The sequence below is a fragment of the Thermoascus crustaceus genome, assembly GCF_041956765.1.
Source record: "Thermoascus crustaceus strain CBS 181.67 unplaced genomic scaffold VTN00scaffold_1, whole genome shotgun sequence".
Lineage (NCBI taxonomy): Eukaryota > Fungi > Ascomycota > Eurotiomycetes > Eurotiales > Thermoascaceae > Thermoascus > Thermoascus crustaceus.
The window spans coordinates 5,854,548-5,876,092 of record NW_027192527.1 but is presented as its reverse complement, the minus strand read 5'-3'; the positions used below and the strand labels follow the sequence as shown (position 1 = coordinate 5,876,092).

At 50.4% G+C, this 21,545-nt stretch overlaps 7 protein-coding genes and 1 non-coding gene across 8 annotated transcripts; 3 read left to right on the top strand and 5 right to left on the bottom strand.

Moving 5' to 3' along the window:
- Window positions 1-118: 118 nt before the first annotated feature.
- On the bottom strand, window positions 119-778 carry VTN00DRAFT_2126 (uncharacterized protein; the record flags this gene model as incomplete). The annotated part of the gene is made up of 2 exons (XM_069428310.1): window positions 119-365; window positions 492-778. The coding sequence occupies 2 exons, from the start codon at window positions 776-778 to the stop codon at window positions 119-121; spliced, it is 534 nt and encodes a 177-aa protein (XP_069292828.1).
- Window positions 779-2,082: 1,304 nt separating this feature from the next.
- On the bottom strand, window positions 2,083-2,558 carry VTN00DRAFT_2125 (uncharacterized protein; the record flags this gene model as incomplete). The annotated part of the gene is made up of 2 exons (XM_069428309.1): window positions 2,083-2,418; window positions 2,493-2,558. The coding sequence occupies 2 exons, from the start codon at window positions 2,556-2,558 to the stop codon at window positions 2,083-2,085; spliced, it is 402 nt and encodes a 133-aa protein (XP_069292827.1).
- A 1,876-nt stretch (window positions 2,559-4,434) lies between these two features.
- Window positions 4,435-4,756, top strand: VTN00DRAFT_2124 (uncharacterized protein; the record flags this gene model as incomplete). Its single annotated transcript, XM_069428308.1, has 3 exons — window positions 4,435-4,471; window positions 4,531-4,626; window positions 4,686-4,756. 3 exons carry the CDS (start codon window positions 4,435-4,437, stop codon window positions 4,754-4,756), a joined length of 204 nt encoding a protein of 67 aa, XP_069292826.1.
- A 348-nt stretch (window positions 4,757-5,104) lies between these two features.
- VTN00DRAFT_t20 lies at window positions 5,105-5,196 on the top strand. The gene has a single exon. It is a non-coding gene; the product is annotated as a tRNA-Arg (tRNA).
- Window positions 5,197-9,189: 3,993 nt separating this feature from the next.
- Window positions 9,190-10,959, bottom strand: VTN00DRAFT_2123 (uncharacterized protein; the record flags this gene model as incomplete). The annotated part of the gene is made up of 4 exons (XM_069428307.1): window positions 9,190-10,021; window positions 10,104-10,532; window positions 10,591-10,845; window positions 10,907-10,959. The coding sequence occupies 4 exons, from the start codon at window positions 10,957-10,959 to the stop codon at window positions 9,190-9,192; spliced, it is 1,569 nt and encodes a 522-aa protein (XP_069292825.1).
- Window positions 10,960-12,244: 1,285 nt separating this feature from the next.
- Window positions 12,245-13,978, bottom strand: VTN00DRAFT_2122 (uncharacterized protein; the record flags this gene model as incomplete). The annotated part of the gene is made up of 3 exons (XM_069428306.1): window positions 12,245-13,171; window positions 13,230-13,463; window positions 13,547-13,978. The coding sequence occupies 3 exons, from the start codon at window positions 13,976-13,978 to the stop codon at window positions 12,245-12,247; spliced, it is 1,593 nt and encodes a 530-aa protein (XP_069292824.1).
- A 1,557-nt stretch (window positions 13,979-15,535) lies between these two features.
- VTN00DRAFT_2121 (uncharacterized protein) lies at window positions 15,536-17,052 on the top strand (the record flags this gene model as incomplete). Its single annotated transcript, XM_069428305.1, has 4 exons — window positions 15,536-15,607; window positions 15,724-16,049; window positions 16,117-16,171; window positions 16,240-17,052. 4 exons carry the CDS (start codon window positions 15,536-15,538, stop codon window positions 17,050-17,052), a joined length of 1,266 nt encoding a protein of 421 aa, XP_069292823.1.
- A 1,302-nt stretch (window positions 17,053-18,354) lies between these two features.
- On the bottom strand, window positions 18,355-21,016 carry VTN00DRAFT_2120 (uncharacterized protein; the record flags this gene model as incomplete). The annotated part of the gene is made up of 2 exons (XM_069428304.1): window positions 18,355-20,651; window positions 20,707-21,016. 2 exons carry the CDS (start codon window positions 21,014-21,016, stop codon window positions 18,355-18,357), a joined length of 2,607 nt encoding a protein of 868 aa, XP_069292822.1.
- Window positions 21,017-21,545: the final 529 nt, after the last annotated feature.

Genomic DNA, 21,545 nt, shown 5'->3' with positions numbered 1-21,545 from the left:
AGTTACGCATACATAGGTTGTAACAATCAGCAGTGGACTCAGACAGCTTCAGTACTGAGGCTTTATCACATCGCCCAACTCGGATTTGGAAACAATGAAAAAAANAAAAAAAAACAAGTTAGATCTCTCGATACATGTTAATCGATCGTTTCATTTTCTCATGCTCTACTATCCGGTGTGCACCCAAGTGCTCGAGTGGGATCTGCAGCTTGGCATGTCGGGCACGCGTCGGACTGAGAGGCTCACCACCTCGCGAGCTGGCTCCCACAACGGCGAGTAGGGTCCGGGTGTCAAAGGGAAGCTGGTATGACTTGAGAATACGGTCGAGTTGGCTCGCTGTCCACCATTGATCAGTTCCAAGGCTCCTAGATATAAAAATGGATTGAAATTGTCAGGTGAGACATACTATCAAAGAGCTTCACCAATTCCGACGTCTTTGGGGCGGGAAAGTCAGCAGGAAATCTTCCATCCGCGCACATCATCGGATAAACCTGCATGAAATGCGCTCGATGGCTGATGTTGTGATTCGCCATGTGACAGCAAGGTTCGTTTTTCGAACGCGCTCGTTCAGCTCCATTTCATTGTTATATCCTGCCATGTCATCTAACCGAGCTCCACTAGCACCTGAAAGGCCGGAAGCAAATGGTGAACGGGGTTGGAGCGGGTTGGCGACGCCATATCGAAGTCCGTCGCCGTAATACTCCGGGCCATGAAGGCCATAACGAGCTTGCTCGAACGCGGCATCGATATCGTGACCTGGAATGTTTCTGGGATCCATGCTGAGAGAGTTTCTAGATGATGCTCTATACCACTCTTTTCTGGAAAGATGGGCTGTCGTGACTTTGTATAGGTTAATCAGTGGAGGCCTACAAGAGTCGGTAGCTCTATTAATATAGGAATGAACCGAGGTTGCTTGGGGATGGATCATGTTTGAATTCGGTACTTTGAAAAATAGCTGGCCTCATATGGTCTCCTGACCTGAAGAACAGTAGCAACTCAGCGATAATGCCGTGAAACCGTATTCGACAAGGCGAGACCCTTGTTGTAGCGAGGTTTGCCGTTTTAAACATCACCGCCCCAGGCATGCGAGTGGCAGAGCACGGGAAACCACAGGAGATCCTGCTCGGTCAGAACCGCCTAGGTTGGTTTTCGGGCGATGAGAAGTCCCTGGACCACACTTGGCCGCTTAAACAGTCCTTGTAGAAGCGACAGCCGGGCAAATAACTGCAGAATCAGTGCTGTTTTTGGCAGGCCCGAGACGCCTTCGCATATCCCGTGGTCGCGGATATTTGCTTGCTCACGCAGGAGCATAAGCAGCGCAGCATACGCGGTAGCCCAGGAGTTCTCTTCAGCCTCGAAGTTTCATGGAACAATAGTCACCCCATCAGGCTGCATGGGTGTCCTAGTATCTCAATGCTAAGGCTAACATGCATACGGAGCCAATGATAGCAGCACGGGATGGCAATTGACAAACATCGGATTATAAAACACATGTTCCGGAAGACAGAAATACATGCAGTAAGACATATGCAGAATGAAGCATTAGAAGATCATGGATATTAGAAAAAGAAATGTATCAACCGAGGAGCGAAAGGCCAATGAAATCGGTTGACGTTCGACCCTGCCATCAGCTCCAGCACATCGATCTGACCAGGTCAGACATCCAACGCCCTAACATAGTGGATGCCGCCAGGTTTCAAGAGCAATGCATTGAACAACGTATTTGGCAGTGTCTTCACAGAATGATCTCATAGTATCAAGCATAAACAAACCATTGATCCAGTCACCGGCTCGTCACAAGTAAATGGTTTGCCGTTTCTAATCCCGAAAATAAATTCCAGCGCGAGGGTTACGACGTGGACCGGTCGACATATCAACGGATGGGAGCATCCGGGGATGTCCAAAGGTACACCTGCAGTAAGGATTCGAAAAAAAATATCAAAGACCAGTCGCCGATAGAGATGATCAACGCGGCATGTCAACAATCCTAGATCGCAATCAGGTTGTCACAGAATATCCTCAGCATTATTAGTTGTGGAAAGACGGAAAACCAGGGTTCCTGTGCGGTCAAAAGAATATAAACTACTCCTTCTCGCCTTCCTCGGTATGGTTCTCTTTCTTATTCCTTCTCTTCAACCCTTCATCCGCGTCTCGGTTATTCTCTACCTCCGACCCTTTGTTCTTGTCTCCGGCACCTGCCTGAGTCCCACTGGCTTCCCATTCCACGCCGCGAAGGCTAAACGCCCTGCGGTGCCCGTTTGGTCTCTCACTCAGACTAGGAGCACGGGGTCTTTGGCCGCCTCTTGCTCTGCCACCTATCACAGGCATCTCGTAGATTGCCACGCGGAAGATATAGAAAAGGAAGTCGAATACGATGAGGGCGGCCCAGGGACCGATGGTAATGAGTCCGAGGACGATCTAATTTACACGGGACTCGTCAGTAGAAGCTCTCTATAATGGGAAAAATTCGCCTAGAGAAGAGTGCAACATACGAAGAGCCTCACAAACCACGTTTCGAACGCGGTAAGATGCGGCGGGAGAATTGAGTACCACGCCATGTCTCAACCCGCACTTTCAACAAACACGTCAAGCCTTTCGCATATGTCTCGTAAACCCAGCAATCTACACCTTGTCTCGACGGAGTGACTTGGCGTGTTTAACAAAACGCAGACTTGCCCAGCTCCCAGAGTTCTCTTGATCCGAGTGCTCTGACCTCTTCCGACACTGCCGGTGCATTCACGTTCCACAGGCGACGCGACCGAGGAAAACGGCAGCAAGCTCCTGAAAATCCAGATTTGTACTTCCTGTTTGTGTCTGTTCTATATACTAGGTGCGCTTACACGTAAGCTTGCACGAAGAGGCGAGGCGGAGCTGCTGCACGCGGAGGTGAGCACGCGTCGGAAAAGCGACCGGAGATGTCGAGACTGAAAGAACGCAACGCTGCACGAGTTAGTACTCCCAAGCAAGAGGCAGTAAAGTATTTTTCAGTGGCATGCGTAAAAGGAGTGAAAACAAAGGACAACGGGAGCCAGGTCCCAGGTACCGTCGCGAGGAAGAAAGTCCCGTGCCCGAGACCGTCATGGCGGAGCTTCGCGGCCGGCACTGCATCCCGAAAAGGAAATCCAAGTACAACGCGTGGAGTCTAGCACCAGGTATTCACTACATACTGTACATGCTTCAGAAAGCCCTTTTTAGGATTGTAGAAAGGTTCCCAATATTATAGCAACGGCATTGGCATTATCTCTTCATCCGCATGCTGTTAGGCAAGGAATTCTCGCTTGCCATGCCTACCTAGGTACCTGGTACTATTTAGGAGTATGTACCTCCTACTTGATACAAGGCGCGTGTGAGGTTTTGGTACCGGAATTGTTATAAAACACAATTTCAAAAGGAACGTGGTAAGCAATATAGGCGGAATAAGGACTACTAACTCACCCATTTCTTCTTATTCTGATGAATGTTATGCATTTTGTTATGCGGCCGAGACTTCAACTTAGATGAGATTTACAGGGGCGCAGGAGATGGCCATGATAATCATGATGCTGGTCAATTTGGGCCTATTCGGGAGGCCCCTAGATGGATATAGATGGGTACACCTAGACCATATACGTGGGTATGATCTACTAGCGATACGAGATTAAAGTAAAAGAATAGCCAGACGAATATAATCGTCCAATATCATTGACAGACACCTTAAGAATGCCGGGACACAGAAAATAACTAAGGAGTCATAATGAGTCATAATGAGTCAGAGCAGCCTCTGGGTTACTCACATGGCGCCATTCCATCTCGTATTCGCTAGTGCTGTTGCACCGGGGATTCTCAGCTCGATTTCTATCCCTGTACTGTCATCTGGAAGATTGATTGTAGATCCCAACTCTCAGTATGTCTTCCAAAATTCTTATAAATGGATCGATCCAATGGTGCGGTCTGCTCTCTTGTAGTTCTCTATAAAACTAATCAGATATCTTTTTCTCCTCTGCATTTCTCCTATCTTGTGGGCGCCCCTTAAGTTATCAGACCTTTGGAAGGCAAAATGTTCCTATATCAAATTTAGAAACGTGAAAAATAAAGACAGTTGTTTGGAGTCTTCCAAAGCAGATGATACCACAGGCAAGTAAATTAACTCTCTTCACTTTCTGCTACTCTCAACCTCCAGCAGTGATGAATTATGTCTTTTCACTTGCCGAAATGAAGCCACTGGGGATGCTTAAGCTCAGTGGCCATGTTATGCACATGAACTTTTTCTGAGCTTTCGAGAAGCCTTTTCTATTTGGAGTGTTTTTAAGTTTTTCGACACAGCGTTCTCTGTATATGAACTTTGAGTCCAGAGTTCTAATGTTGGATACTTCCTATCTAGGCGGTCACTCGAATTAGCTCCGGGGACTCTGTATTCCCATCTTAATGAGTGTCAATAACAATAAAGAACAGGACATGACTATTGAGTGTACTTCATTACAGAATAGACTAGGTATATGAGGAATCGGAGGAATCTTCCTTGATATTTCACTAGCTGATCTCTACCTGCAGTGCAGAGGAGAACTCACCAGAACGAGAAGAAGGGGGAGGAGCAAAAGAAGAGGGGGGGTTTATACTACCCTCATACAACGGATTGGGTAGGAGTAGGTAGGCCGTTGCTCTTGCCTGATCTGATCCTAGGAGCGTGGATGACCTCTGGTCCGAAGGCGTGACCTCCCTTGACGAAAAGGGTCGGGATGAGATGGTTCCTGCAGGCACCTCCAGCTATCTAGCATAACTGCTTTTCCAAAGTGCGTACACGTTATTGCACAGATACCAGCTTATTACTTCCTGTTCAAGAGAGTGGCGTTTTGTCACCTTGGAGGTTCCTTCACAAAGTAGAACTGAGGAGCGGCAGAATTTCAAGCATGCTGAATACTTCTGCTGTTCTCACCATTATTAAATTAGGTGTTTTTTCATTATTATAGTTGTCCTGTCTCTGTTCCTCGGAAAGCAGCTGGGTACTCAGTAGCACATGAACCGCCACTAATCTGCAAGCGAGCCAGTAGGTTGATTTCGGAGAAAAGTGTAACCGGACTTCATGCATTGATAAAGCAAACTATGGTTGCCGCTTTCCAAGAACCAAGCCCTCGTGGCGAAATGGTATCGCGTTGGTCTCCTATTAACTCTCTTTTAAGAGGGAATCAAAGATTCCGGGTTCGAGTCCCGGCGGGGGTGGGTTCCTTTTTTACTTTTCAGCAAAAATTTGCCGCTGCCTTTGGAATCTTTTTTATCTTCGTAAATCTTTGTCTAGGTATATTGCGGCTTTGGAGAATTTTTTTTACGTGGTTGCGGGGTGCCTGATCATTTGATTCACCTTGCTCACTCCTATTCCAGTTCGAGAAAACAATAACTAGCCCAACTGCCTGCAATTAACTACACTGATCCTGGCTCTATATGTATTTGGATGCATGAGTTGTTACAGACTAATGATTTCTCACCCAAGGGTTCTAGGAACAAGCCACTCTGCGGAGTACGGTACATTGCCTCGTTGTACCTTCGAACCATGGATATCAATTCCTTCGTGCAGCATTTTTTTTTCTTTCCCTTGAATGAGAGATATCTGCCAAATTTCCTATATGGGGTATATCCAAATGGTCACTTGGTTTGATAACAATTTCTGCAAATCATCTGCAGCGTTTAATCTTCTTTGCGTTATCTAACATATAAGCCTCATTCTTCCGACCCGCACTCCTAGGGCGGTTTGGGTTGTGTTGGTCGGTTCGGGGGGGGGGGGGGGGGTCGGCAATGGCAGGTAATATGATTTCTAAGCGAGATCGGCCCAAGAACGATTTAGTAGAGCAGTGAGGTGTATTTACATTTAGACAGGCTGAACTCATGCGACACAGGATATGACATCATGTCGTCCAATGGTAATAAAGCAGAGTAAGTGCAATGCCTTTTATCTATAAGGCTGTTCAATGATTTGTTGCCACGGAACTCCTAGCCTCGTCCTTCATATTACCTACCTAATGCTCAGACGCTATGCGTGTTGCGGCTGCCAGGTCAGAAAGAAATTGCAAACATGCAACTATTGGCGCAAGAGGAGAACTTGAACATGAGATTTGTGCACAGTCACTGCAGTAGGTAGATCATGATCATCATTGCCAACAGACTTTGATGGGGTCCATGAGGCTCAAATGGATATCTTGCATCCAGAACTACTCTATGATAGATCAGAATATATGGTGCATCCTAGGACGAGCGGCTGCCATGTCATTCACGAGAAGTAGAACCCTGTACATGTTGCACATATTGTTGAACTGTTCAAGGATCTGCTGCTACATGGATTTTTCTTTGGCCTTCAATATGTCCAGATGACCGAGAGTGCATACTGCCACATCAGAGAAAAGTATGCGCATTTGGACATTCTCAGGAGAAGCATTTGCCATGTCATCCAAGGTAGTACCTAGGCAAGATGCAGGCCTTTTGAGTCGTTCAATAACTTGTTGCAACGGGACTCTTGATCGTCAGTATGGTGTGTGTACAGTACTATGTATCATCTTGGATTCTTCTAATTATTTGTTTATGTGGTCTGCATATGCTGTATACCCACCATTCCTTGTCGATGTATGCGTAGAGGGCTAATGCAATATTGTCTCATATCTTTGCTTGAGTGAAGCACATCCTGTATGGTGCAGGAAGGCGAGGTGGAAGACTGAAAAGACTCTCTGTCAAAGATTTATAGACAACTCATTCCCCTTTTTACGTTCTCACAATCAGCTTAGCAGTGACTCCTGTCTCTTCTACAGTCGTCAATACACACCCACATATCCCCTACGTACCGATCTATAGCTGGAAAAGTAGCCATGGAACTTATTACTCCTCATGCTATTGTACAAGTTTTTGGTTCATTCAAGCAGATTGAAAAAATTATTAAGGACTTTGACTTCTCTCGGCTAAGTAGACAGATCCCTATTGCTATAATATATCCATATAGCTTGGATAATAATATCCATTTCATGTTAGTTCATGACGACAAGAGTGGCTAATCATTATGATCACCTCACAACCCATCTTGCTCCCTCATTCGGGAGTCTCGACCGTGAATCCATTAAGCTTATAGATGATCAACCTAAAATCATGATCGCCGGTACTACCAGGACTATCAGCAAGATCCTTCCGCAAGATCGCACATGGAACCAAGTTGTGTCAGCTCTGAAACTGAATCCGCTTGTTGAGCCTGCGGGTGATAACATTGTCAGAGCGGACAAGTTGACTCAAGACTGGCTGGAATATCTTCCGTATCGAATAGCTCTCGTGATCCAATGATTATAAGAGAGGTAGACATACTTCTTTTTAAAGCTTAGCCATTAATTACACATTTATCAGGACCAAGTGGTACTAATACCGATTTTCTATATATTTAGGTCAAAACTTGGTTCACAAATCTTATCGGGGACGAAGATATCCTTGAGGCTACACCGATAGATATAGGAGCTGTGGCAAACATTGTTGCTAAGACTGGTGTAGCGATCAAGAGTCCCGAAACAATAATTTTCAGAGGAAGGGAACATACACAGACTCTGATTGGGTGTCCTACGGTATCCTGACTTCGGAAACCCATATATCAAAGCACCAATTTGCTTTTCTAGGTCCAGGGAGATACAAGTTCAACTCACATACGTCCGGTTGTAGGTGTACCGCATCAGACTTGAAGCTTGGTGTCACTGTAAGCGTTTTGCGACCTTTCAGTGCGATAAAAAAATAGCATAATAACATCAGTGGAGATACGGTCAATTTCAACAAGAAAGATCAACACAGGTCCGCTATGTGAGACATAACCTGACATTTATTTGTTCTCCCACAGTTCCGCCGACGCCGATTCGTTCCACGCGAATGCGTCATTTCTTCGCTGAAGGAAACAGTAAAGGAGAAGGTTGTATTAGAGGCCGAAAACCTCTTCGAAGGGGTTGTCTCAAAGATGAGCCAGCCAACCATCTCCTACAGCTGCGGAGATGATCGTGCGCAGAAGCCCGCACCTGTAAGCAGCTGCTGGTGGTCACAATGAAGAGGCCAAAGGAAAAACTTGCTGGAAAGAGGTGCCAGTCCGTCTGCGTCGTCCAACATCCTCTCGAGTGCGGTGTGAAATTTAATACCTGAATAGCCCTTTCTCCATATGGTCTCTGGTTTCAAGTGGTTCATTTAAGCCCCCTTCCACCCTTTCATGCTTTATTATTACGAACAGCAGAATGAAATGGAATCTTTAAATTCGTTGAATTCCTTCATTGAGCCTGTTTTTGTTTTACATATCGATAAAATGGGATTGGGTCTGAATTTGGATCTGGCAAGATGCCAGCTCCTTTTCCCCTTTCTCCCTCATTGCCATTAGTATATAATACAGCAATCGAAGACAGACAGACCGAGTTAGAATAATAAAACAGGCTTATTATCAAGCACAGCATGTCTCTCCAGAAATCAAGCTTCCGTTCCATCGAAACCTTATCTCAAATACCGCATTGCCAGCGCTGCTTCACAAAAGAAAGGCCTGCCATTCCTTGGACAGGGAGTGAGTACCTATCTTTACCGAGTTAGGTACCTCTTGCGGTTACCCACTTGCCTGCCCTGTTATCCCCTCGATCGTTCCGTTCCCCTAGCACCTTTGCTCATTTACTCGTTCGCTCCCAATGCCCGTCCGATGCTCTCGTCCTTCCGGCCTGTGGCTGTCGGGCTGTTACCTCCGTTCATTCCACTTTTCTTCTTATCCACTCTCGTCTTCCTTTCTCCTCCCTTCATATAGCGTCCAAGAGGCGGCCAGTCTGATGACGGACAACCTACCCAACCTACCGGTTCGCTACCACTAAAGCAAACCCAGATTATTTAATCATTTACTATGTGGAGGAGGGGAAATATGCCTTTTCTTTTTGAGACTCAAAATTTACCTTCGAGATAGGTACCTAGCCAGACACTTCAATGGGGTCCATGTATACTGTACCGCCGGCAGATCTATTAGAACGTCTACGACACCCTCACATTCATCGAAAAACCCCGAGCAAAGGTAAATTCCCGCTCTTCGTTTACTCTGCTTTTGACAATAATTGGTGTTACATCTATATATGTACCCGTAATTTGCATCATATATGCCCCGTTCATTATCATACCTTTCAATAAATTGCAGGAATTAACACCCTTCAGCCAGGTAAAAAGAGAAAAAAAAAGAAGAGAAAAGGGCTACAACTTCACCGGATACCTCACTCTAATCCTCTCCCCAAACCTGTATAACCCCACCGTCGCAGGAAAAAACCCCAACGCCAAAAACCCCAGCAGCGAATTCCCCCACCCGAACTGCAACCGCGCATACACGCTCCTCCCCGCGAGCGGCAACAGCGCCCCGCCGATCGACCGCAGCACCGTATTCGCCGCCAGCGCTGACGCGGCGTACTCTGTGAACGCGTCGACCAGATACCCCATGACGGGCATGAAGAAGCACATGTTCCCCGCCCCCACGAGGGCGGAGCCGATGATGGGCACGATCCAATGCGTGTGGGCCTGCGCGGACCAGCCGTACCAGAATAGGCCCGCGGCGATTACGGGGGAGGAGATGAGGAGGACCGGGAGGCGGTCTTCGGGCTTGAGTTTCCCCCTTGAGGCTTGGCGACGGATGTACCTGTCGCTCGTGCAGGTGAAGATGAGCGTGCCGGCGATGTTCCCGATGCCGAGACCGATGTAGCTGAGTCCCGAGATGGAGACGGAGAAGCCGTAGGTCTGTTCGAAGACTAAGGGGAAGGTGGTAAGGAGGAGGTAGAGGATGCCGTAGATGAAGGCCGATGCGGCACTGAGGAGGATGTTGATAGGAGATAGGAGGGTCATTTTGGTGGGGCGGACGATGGCGTGGATGAGGATATCTCGTGGTGGGATGCCCGTGTCGAGTTTGGAGCGGAGGTTTTTGTTTCCTGTGGCCTTTTGGAGGCGTATGGTTTTTCGGGCGAGGATGGTGACGGCGTAGGTTTCTCGCATGAAGAGGGATTGGGCGATAGTTATGGCGCCGCTCTGGGGGTTGGATCTGTGTAAGCAGTGTGATATATGCAATCCGGATAGATGATTGGATTTTGCGTACAAAAATAGCCAACAACCAGAAGATCCACCTCCACCCCTTGGCCTGCGATAGAAAGCCACCCGCTACGGGCCCAACAACAGGACCGCAAATCGGGCCAAGCGTGTAGAATGACAATGCTAGACCCCTCTGATGGACTGGGAAGAGATCCGCTATTGTGCCTCCGCCGATAGCCAACGGCGCGCTGCCCATGCAGCCGGCGAGAAAGCGGAAAACGATCAACATGTCCATATTTGTAGACACCGCGCAGGCGACGGTGAAGATGACATATAAGATGTTGCATATCGAGTAGATGATCAGACGACCGTATACTTCAGAAAGCGGTGCCAGGACGAGGGGACCGAAAGCCAATCCTAGGACATATATGGAGACTACGAGGGCCGCCAGCAGTTCATTTGTGTTGTTGAACTCGTCCATAACCTGCGAGACACCAGGGGCGAACATGGAAGATGCGAGAGGTCTGCTCGCAGTTAGAGATCACATAGGGAGGAGCACCGTGAGAGATCTCCTAGACGTACGTGAGAAACGTGATCATAGACATGACACAGATATTGGTCCATTTCTTCGTTGCACTCCAGTTCATAGGATTCGCGGGATCATCGTCACCATCCCACCAGACGAGATTGCTGTCCTCTACTTCACGACTCCGCTCTCTCACTAAAGATTCCTTTCGGTCGAGATTGACGTCTCCGGCTTCGAGGTCTTGTGTGCTGTTCGAATCGCTGTCTTCGAAGCTACGCTTCTCTTTCTGAGCGTCTATGCGTTCATCTCTTCTGGAGAGCGTTAGCTCCCGTATTCGAGTCAGGATAATAAAGGAAGATTCTCGTGGCCTACCCAGAGCGAGACACCGCTATTTCCAAGCTCCTGGTCAGAGATAGGGCAGGCATGGTTCTAAACAACTACAGGCACCTGTTCAAGCGGATGACAGCTGCTAGATCGTTTCGCAGAATAAAAACAAAGATTCTTGTGAAAAGTAAGTCTCTCAATTTATGGACACAAACGATGGAAGCATCAAACAGTCCCAACCAAGGGACTGACAGGCGAACAGAAGAGTCCAAACAAGAGAAAAAAAAAAGACCTACACAGCCGGTCCCAGCGGAGCCCGCCAGGCGGGACAGCGCATCTCTTATTCTAGTAGACCAGACCAGGGTTCCAGCTAGCCTCCGTCGGCTGTACAGTAGTTTGGGGGGCGGAGGTAGCTGATAAAAAAACCGGTAAACGAGTCCTATCTCCGGATTTCCGCCTGGCATCGAGGCCCCGGTGATACCGGAGATAACAGCCATGGATATTTTTTTTTATGAAGCGTCAGACATACTCTCTATGCAGCCACCGATGCCAGGGCACGACGCGTGAGAAGACCAGGGTGATGCCGGGTGCGTCCGGCCCTAGCCCTAAGACCTAAACACCTTCCGGAAGCCAAAGCACGAATCATAACGGCCCCTTTGCATGTGGGAATCCGGCATCGTCACTGTGCTTCATGGGTGGTCGACTTAGCGGTGCGGCGTACATTGTACACATTTCTGACCGCATGTTTCGCCAAGGTAGGTAAGATCGTGGCGTTTCTGCTAGTTCATAATAGTCGTAGGGTGTCTACAGAGTCCGCTGGGTTTATCTTGTCCGCCCCGCCTCCGCTTCCTCCCCGCGTCTCGTGGTCTTACTAAGGATGCCTATCGACGGGCCGCGGTACCGAGGCGGGCCGTGGGCCTGAGCGCCTCGGGAGTCTCCCAGTGGAAATGATCTAAGAAGACCCATCTGTATTTATCTATTTTTTCTTTTCGGTTCTATCTGAAGTAGGAAATTAGACCAAAGATTCCGAAAAAGAGTAGAAGAAGAAAAGAAAAGAGAAGAGGGAAAAGAGACCACTATTCCTCTAAATGGGTATATCATGTCTGCTCCACGGGACTTTTTCCCAGACCGAAAACCAAACCGAAAGAAATCTGCATCACCCGTAAGGCCAAAGGAGGAAAGGTCGTTATTTCGTCACATCGTCTGCAACATGATAGGTACGCTGATTATGTCCTCGAATGGCGAAAAGTTTCCCTCGATATGAAACCGAAAAAGAGGAATTAGAGGGAATACTGCGTCAGGAAATCACATAGGCCATAGGTAGAAGTCAACCCTTGGAGAAGGCCTCGCAGGGGAAGACAGTCTGGCACGTTCGTCATCGACCCTTCAAGAGCGCGAGTTGGCGGATGATTCTTCTTTAGCAGCAGCGCGCTCCTGCTCCCTGTTGTTCCGCTCGATCTTCTTCTCGTCGACCTTATTTCTCCACTGGGCCCCAAACAACGTCGTGACCCATACCAAGGTTCCGGCCAACACCAAGAACAGCGCGCTGATAGTGCTGAACCAACCAACTCCAATCGCCTGGATGGCCGGAAGCACGACGCCCGTTCCCAGGGCAGCAAAGACATACCGGAACATGTAGTTGCCCGCAACGACCTCCGCGCTACGCCCCTTAGACTGCATCACGTCCAGACAGTATGTATTCAGGCTGGGGAAGCAGAACAGCTGCGCCACGCCCTGCAGGAACATGGCCAGCACGGCCACCGGGATCCCGCCCACGGCCTTCTGGACGGTCCATCCGTAGATCAGGATGAAGCCTGGGATGACGACGCAGATAAATATCAGACACGATTTCAGACGGTCCTCGGGGACACGGACCCCGTCGCGCTTGCGGATCCACTTCTTAACGACGTAGTCGGCCCAGCGGCCCCCGAAGAGGGTTCCGACTAGGTAGCCGCATCCAGGGGCAATGTAGAATAGGCCGGATTGTATCGGGGACGTGAGATGGAAACGCGGATTCAGCACGTACCGGATCGGGGTCAGCAGGGAGTACTGGTTCCAGACGAGTGATCCAGCAGCGAGACCTGCGAAGAAGAGATTCGGGTACGAGAAGAGGAGAATAGTGACGCGGATGGGGGAGATGCGATGCCACAGCGTCTGCGCCTTCTGCGGAACGGAGAGCCCAGCGAGCTCTCCGTTGGTTTTGTATGGGATCGTCTCTGGGAAAAAGAAAAAGACCAGCACTGTGGCCAGTCCACCCAGGGCAGTCTGTAGCCAGAAGATGACTCTCCATGATCGGAATGTAACAATCACCCCCTACACGAGAACTGTCAGCCCAGTTATGTATCTCTTTAGTGATTGGATGCTGGCATACTCCAAGAAACGGGCCGAAAGCAGGACCAATCAGGGTTCCTGACAGAAACCACCCTAATGCAGTAGCTCTGCTGGTAGGGTCGTAGATATCACCAATGGCCGAACTACCTACGACCAAAAACGATGTTCCTTGGAAAGCAGTGAGGACGCGAAATATGTAGTAGGCAGGTAGATTGGGAGATAACGCCGTTCCAATACTGAACGCAAAGAATAAGAAGGCACTGGTAAAGCAAATCTAGATCTAGCTATGAGCATGTACATTTTCGGGCATAAAAACCAAAGGCACTTAACGGCGCAACATAGTTGAGGGAAACTGACAGGACGACGACCCCAGACCTGACTTATCGGGCCCCAAAAGCTGGCAGATATTCCCATGAACGCCATGTACAACGCATTGCTAGCATTGACAATACTTCCGGTGGTATTAAATGTCTTTGCAACCTCAGGAATAGCGGATAGGATAGAGGTCGAAGAAATAGGGGCAAGAAACGAGCAAAACGAGAGGATGGCAACAATAACAATCTTGCGCGCAGGAGAAAAGCGCTGATATTGTTCGGCATCTGGCTCTGCGTAGTCGTTGGTGGGTACATGCATATCCTGATGCGATATGTGACTTTGGACGAGGTCGAGTGGGTTTGCTGCCGTCCACGTTGACGCTCCGGTCTGAACTTTCTCGATGTCGGCATCCGCTCCCTCGTCGCGTAGGGACGGCTCCCTCGTGATCGAGTCGTGTAGGGATTCTTCCGTCATGATGATGACCTGGGTTGTGGAGAGACTTGCGACAACGTTAACACGTTCCACACAGCTAGAGCAGCTGAGGTCGGTGCTAAAGATAGTGACGACTGACTGATGAAGTGTCCAAGAAGCGACTCTTTCGATTCTAGATAAAGGGTAACTCTCTGTGGATACATAAAACGACAGAAACAAAGCAATTGGACTGAAGGAAACCCTCCACAAGATAAGCTTGTCTTATCGAACAAAGAACGCTAAGAGCGCAAAAATTGAATACAGATACACAAACCAGGGGGCCAACTTATAACATTCACTTCCAGAGATACAATGAGTCAGGAGAGAGCCCAACGAACTGCACGACGCAAGAAAATCAGAATTTTGACTGATTGGATTAGTCCATTTCTGTGGCGAGACCCGTTGCGACGCCGAGGATCGGAAAAGAATCCTATCACTCGGATCTCGACCGCTCACAGGCGAGAATTGAAGCGGTGACCTAGTCATCTTCGGAGTAGCATTATTGCCCGAGCCCAACGGAGCCGTTGGGGTATCCAATGACGGTCCTAGATGCGGCACCGTCGCCACTATAACCCAGGTCTGCGTCGGAAGAAGCCGATCAGGGACATACCCATCCTGGGTTCATGTGCTTGAAGGGACTCCAGACCGCTATTGTGCGGAGACCTTTGGCTTGGCTTTGACGATCATTCATGGACAATTCACTAGTAGACAAGGGTGTCAGGCCTTCAAATCTTCGATAGACGACGTAGTCGTCTCTCGTGGGCTGTTCTATCTCTTGGCTGTTTCAATGTTGGAGATTATCGACATACCCGAACCGAGTCTTGGCTCGGCTTTCTCCCCGGAAAATGGGGATGGCTGTCGTGTACGGAATCCCGGTCCGTTTCTTGCCCAGAGTTTTAAATTCTCCGTAGTAGAATCTGGGGATTCGGGGCATATCCGTTGGATCGATGCTGGTATGAGACGTGGAGGTTCGTGAGATGCCTGTGCGTTTTAACCGGGTGTGCTGCTTTCAACATGGCTGTCTGTTCCGTGAATCCCACATTCTCGTCACAGAAACGCTCTCTTGTGGTAAAGACCTCGATATCATACTAGATCTCTTGCCACTATGTGTCTCGCCTTGAAGTAGCAGAGGTACATCTCTTTGCGATATCCGGACCGGCCGAGTCGGGCGTAGACCCACGCTTCGTAGGCACACGACCCTTTGCCCGATAGGACCATGGACGGACAGACACGCAACAGAGACTTCGAAGTGGTAGGTATAACGTTTGATGAATCCTCGACGTCTGTCGGGGTCGCGGGGTTTGGCCAAGCGCAGCCAAGCGACTCTTCCGAGCGTCGGACGAGGATCGCCAAGCAGATGACGTCTGGCCGTCTGTTCTGCTCGCTGGCAGCTCCACCGCATATCCCAATGCGAAGTGAGATCGTGGTGCCAAGTGATCCCTCCTCTCTCTCTCCCTGTTCCCCACTCGTGACTGCGTAAACTCTCTAGGCGCCCCTGGATCACGCTCCCTTTTGTTTTCTCCCGAGTGTAAGAAAGAAAGAGAGCGTTGGAAAAAAAAGATGGCTTCTTCCAAGGACGCGGATGCGAATATTCCTGCCTCGAGCAGAAGCTCCTGGTCGAGCTTCCTAAGGGTGGGTGCACTCTTTCTCCGCAAAAGACCTCTCCTGAATCCGATACAAAAAAAGAATCATCAATCCCGGGCAATATCCGTTTCTTGCTGGTGACTGATCTCTCCTGTCTTCTCCAGTCGATTGCTTCCTTCAACGGTGACCTGTCGTCGTTGACCGCTCCTCCCTTCATCCTCTCCTCCACCTCCCTCGTCGAATACTCTGCGTACTGGGCTGAGCACCCGACTCTCTTTGTTGCCCCCGCAAAGGAACCGGACCCCGAGAAGAGAGCCCTGCTCGTCTTGCGGTGGTTCCTCAGCACGCTGCACCAGCAGTACTGTAGTCGGAGCGAGAAGCTGGGCAGCGAGAAAAAGCCTCTCAACCCCTTTCTGGGAGAGCTGTTCCTGGGAAAATGGGACGACAATGGCGAGACCGGCGAGACCACGTTGATCAGCGAGCAAGTCAGGTTCGTGATGCTTGTCATCATTCTACGGTTTGTTTGGGGCATCTGGCACCGACACTGACTCTCGTAGCCATCATCCACCAGCCACGGCCTACTCGATCCGGAATGAGAAACACGGTGTCGAGGTGTGCATACAACGCCGTTCTGGCTTCACAATTTGACTAGTAACTAATATTTTTTTTTCTCTGTGCAGTTGCAAGGATACAACGCCCAGAAGGCCTCCTTCTCCAGCACCATCTACGTCAAACAGCTGGGACATGCCCTCCTGACGGTAACACCGCCGGGCGCGAACAAGGACAACCCAGCTGAAAAGGAAACCTACCTCATCACCTTCCCGAGCCTGCACATCGAGTCCCTGATCTACGGCACCCCCTTCGTCGAGCTGGAGAAATCTACCAAGATCGCCAGCTCGACCGGCTACATCGCCAAGATCGAATACTCGGGCAAGGGCTGGCTCAGCGGAAAGAAGAACACCTTCAACGCCATCCTCTACAAGGAGAGCGACGGGGAGAAGAAGCCCCTGTACACCGTCGACGGGCAATGGTCCGACACCTTCGTCATCAAGGACACCCGGACGAAGAAGGAAGTGGAGACCTACTCAGTCTCCAGCATGAAGACGACCCCGTTGAGGATCCCTCCGCTGGAGGAGCAGGACCTGTACGAGAGTCGCAGGGCCTGGCACGACGTCGCGTGCGCCATCGAGCGCGGCGACATGGAGGCCACCTCGGCCGCCAAGTCGAAGATCGAGAACGCCCAGCGTGAGCTGCGCAAGATCGAGAAGGAGGAGGGCCGCGAGTGGGAGAGACGGTTCTTCAAGCGCGTCGACGAGAAGGAGGACGAGCTCTTCATGCGCCTGGCGAGGATGATCGGCATTCTCAACGGTCCCAACGGAGGCGTGGAGAGTGACAAGACCGGTGGTGTATGGCGGTTCGACAAGGAGAGGGCCATTGATGCTAAGCCACCGTACCACAAAGAAGGCGGTAGGGGCCTGGGGCTCGCTGACTGATGCATGATTCCATCCATCCATCAAATGCCGCCGTATGGTGGCAGTGATGCAAATCAATCAATCAATACATTTACTTGGAAGAAGGAAAGAAAGAAGGATAAATGTGCACGGGGACACACAAATCGGGTTCTTTTCTTCTCTTTTTCTATTGGCATTGCCCGTAAATTCTTCAATATAGACCATCTTGCTTTTTTTATTTTCTTTTTTTTCGTTTTTTAGATGTGGTCATACTCGGTCCGACTGCTCTCTTCAACAACCTTAGCTGGGGGTCCGTGTACATAGCTTCCATTATAATGGTTTCTGCCCGAGTCTGCATATTATTCTAGTGCCGGATCGCATAATTATAGCATTTATCCCTGATATAAAGGGTTCCCAGAAAAATAAAGCACTCGAGTCATGTCTCTCCACGTATGCTAAGCCGCCTCACACTGCAGAAGAGGTGCATGCAGAAAGTCAGTCCTGACAAGATTGGATGGAAATAAATAGATCGCACCCGACTGTTTGGTCATGACGCTACTTTTATCATTTTATATGTACGATGGATATATATTTTGAAGGCTGAAACGAACGGGACCAACCTACCCAACTTTCTCAAACCTATTCATTCCATTCATTCATTAATTCTAATATTAATCCATTTCAGTCGTTTTCCACTCGCAACGACACAGCCGTGTCTAAAGGCCACTTCTACACATACATAGCCACGTAGTCATTTATAACCACACCGGCAGAAGAAAAAAAGAATACTCGTAAAACAAAAGCAATACATCAAGTATCAAGGTCTTCCAAGCAATCAATCATATCATTCATTGATTTGAGATTGCCTAGGGTGTGTGTAAGCGCGCGTAACAAACCCCACCCGTCCCGAATTTCTCGTGTCCTAATCTCACCCGGTTCATACTGAATGCTCTTAGGTCCCATCAAAGACGAAACTAAGTGGTACACAGGAAGCTGGTAAGAGGTAGAAAACAAAGACGTAAGGTAGAACAAAAGAGCAAAGGTAAAAAAATAAGAGGAGGTAGAGAGTCATCACACAGGTGACACATAGAGAGAGATATAGAGATCAAGAGTAAGTAAGCAATGAAAGCGTCATAAAATAAAAAGCGGCTAAGGTTTTTTTTCTTCGTTGCGGGCAGCAAATCAGAAACCCTTGCAAAGCAAGAAAGTCAAAGGAAAAGCCAGCCAAGCTCCCACCAAGAGAAGAGATTACACATTTCCTTTTTGTGAGACCTTAAAACGCTCTGCCAGGCTCGCCGCCCTTAAAAAAGGAGCTCTCATCACCGATATGCAACGCCATGATCCTTAATGACCGTAATTACCTCCCCAACCTCCGCGTCCGGTGTTCCCGTAATAATTGCTGCCGAAACCAACTCCGTAATTACCGTATCCAGTGCCCTGATGGCTCTGGGTTGCCGCAGCCTGGTGTCCACCGAGGCCACTAAGACCGCCTCCATATTGCGGGTTCAACTGAGGGTAGCCACTGAATCCCTGCTGGCCCTGCTGTCCCTGAAGTGGTGGGAGTCCAGTCTGAGCCTGGGGCTGTCCTGGAACGCTGTTAGTGGCGGAGCCAGGCCGGTTGGCCTGGGCAAGGGACGGACTTGGCCCACCCGCCTTGGATGCCTCGAAGCTCTTCGGTGCCTCTTCAGAAGTGACAGGCTGCTGCTGAGCGATAGGCTGGTTCTGGCCGAAGCCAGACTGGGTGCGTCCAAAGACATCCGTCATACCAGAGCCAAAGGCATTGGTGCCAGCAGACTGTTGGTTCTCAGACGGCTGCGCAGATCCAGTGCGTCCATAGACCGAGTCACGACCGGGCAACCCTTGGTTGAAACCGCCCGCATTGGCGGGAGAAGAAGAGTGGTCATAGGAGAATGGCTGTCCGTACATTCCACCCTTTCCGTAGGGGCCATAGCCACTGCCATAGCCATACTGGTTGCTGTGAGGCATGTAGTGGTCATCGTACCGCCGGGCATCGTCATACATCGGGCGATTCCTTCCATACTGGTGCTGGCTCATCTGACTCATGTAGGATGCAGCATAGTGAGGGTTCGAGAAGTATGGGTATCCGTAGCCATACCCACCGTGAGCACCTTGGGCTCCAGGGATGTGCGCTGCTGATGGCTGGGCCTGCGTAGCCGGCAGGGTCGGGTTGGGAGTGTTGTGACCGCTGTTCGGAGCTTCAATGTGACCATAGCGGGTTGGAGGCTGAGTCGAGGGAATGTGAGGCTGCATTTCTGCTCCAGAGACGCCAAATCCGGCTGCGGCCCTCTGGGCGACCGTCGCATCCTGCGACTGACCATATGTACCGTAGTAGTTGTACGGAAGACGCTGCTGATCAGCAGCATAGAAGGGAGAATATTCGCTGCCTGTCGTGGTGACAGCGGGTTGAGTAGGAGCCTGGTTCGAGAAAGGCTCCTGAATCTGGGGCTGGGGCTGGGTAACCGGCTGAGTGAAAGGATCAAATGGCTTCTGAGCCTCTCCATATCGGCCAAAGTCGTTGAAGGAGGTTTCTGCAGACGTGGCTTGAGGAGCGGGGGGTAGTCCGGGAGCGGGACGAGAAACAGCCGCCGTCTCTGCAGGAGGCTGCGTCGACGGGGGCAAGGAGGCACGAGGAGCAACGGGAGAGTGCTGTGGGGGCTGTGCGCGTGTTTCAGCCTCTTCTCTCTCTTCGTCAATGTCAGCTTCAGCGTCTCCGTTCAGTCCCATGCTTCCAAACTGAACGGCGGCACGATCGACGGCGTGATTCGCCGGCATAACAACTGCTTCCTGCTGCTCCATGACACGACGCTGGAGACTTGGCACACGGCCAGTTCCAGTTGTGGCTTTGTGGGCGGTTGTAGCATAACCTGACGGCGCTGCTGTGCGGGCGGGAGTTGTGGTGGTGGCTGGTACATTATTAGTTTCCTGGGTGCTGGCAACCGTGCTGGCTGCGGTGGCCGTAGCAGGAGGAGCCGACACATCAGGAACTTGTTCGAGGTTCGTCTTGGTCAAGTCGTCTTTAGGAGGAGTAGCGGTCTGTGGTTGAGGGGCTTCTGGTTGCGGTTCAGCGGGGGGAGGAGCTTGTTCTTCTGGTGCCTTTTCTGCGGGAGGAGGAACGGGTGTTGGTTCTTCAGGTTTCTTCTCTGGAGCAGGTTCTGCTGGCTTTTCTGGAGCGGGTGCAGCTGGTGGGGGGGCTTTCTTTGGAGCTGGAGGAGGCGTGGGTTTCGCGAACAAGCTGGCCCATCCCTTCTTCGTGCCTTCAGGCAACTTCGGTAGCTCCTTTGCGTTCTCCTTCACACCGTCGGTTGCTGTATCGCCATCAGTGGTAGCCTCTGGCTTTGCCCCAGCTTCAGCTTCTTGGGCAGAAGCCGACACTTCCTTTGTGTCTGTCGTTGTGGCCACTGGTTTCTCTGCACGAGTGCCGTTGGTGTGAGCTCCTGCTCTGCCACCGCGGCCGCCGCGACCACGATCTCCACGAGCGCGCCCACGGCCCTCGAATCCGCCACGTCCACGGCCTCCGCGGACGGAGGATGTGGTCGTTTCGTTCTGGCCAACCTCCTTGACCTTGGAACGGGACCGGTCTGAGGTTTTCTTTTTAACCTCTCCCCACTGCGACACATTACCTGCCGGACAGTCAGTAGGCCTAGCGTAAGAGGTTGTGACCACCGGGAGTTGTACCTTCAGTTATGCGCTCGATCGCACTCTCTAGGTCGCCGTTCGCATCCTCCAATGCAAAAACGAGATCATCTTCTGTCCAGTCCGGAAACAGCTCCTTCAAAGGAGGCAGATTGCTCGAGTGCCTCTTTTTAAGCTGTCCAATTTCTCCTTCATCCTCGTACGATGGTGCTGGTGTAACATTCTCTGTGGTGTCGATCTTGTTGGACGACCTGCTACCGCCCCGACCACCTCTGGAGCTGTAGCCACCTCTGCCACCGCGAGCGGAGCCTCTGCCACGAGGGGCAGACGGTCTGGATTGAACCTCAGACATGTCTTTGGTTCGTATGTGGAATCTGAGAAGATTGAAGGTGAGAGTGGAAAGGAAGAGACCGGAGAGTCGTCAAGGCGTGAGCAAAAGGGAAGGATGAAGGATGGTCGGGTGTGTTGAGTGGAAAAGAAAAAGCGGGTGAAAGGGTGGAAGACGTCGACGATGCTCCCTCCCAGAGAGGTCAGCACCAGAACCGCAGCAGAGAGGCCGCCAGATTCAGGATGCACAAGAAGATGGGCTGGTAAGGATAGGTAGGAGTTTGGGGCTGGTTGGTCTCGAGATGAGGCGTGTAAGGGAGAGGCAACTTTCGCGTTCTTTGCTTTAGCGAGCGGCGCTAGAGGGTCTTGGGAGGCTGGGCTGAGCGTCACTGACTCTCTCTCGCTCTTCTCACCACCGCCTGCCCGCCGGCTCGCACGCTGTCTGCTCTCGCGCTCGTTTCCGTCGTCTTCGATTGGGACGTCTCCTCTCGTTGGCCTCCGCCCTCCACAGGTCCAGTTCACCACGGCTGTGTTGGTGCATGGGCATTGGCCTG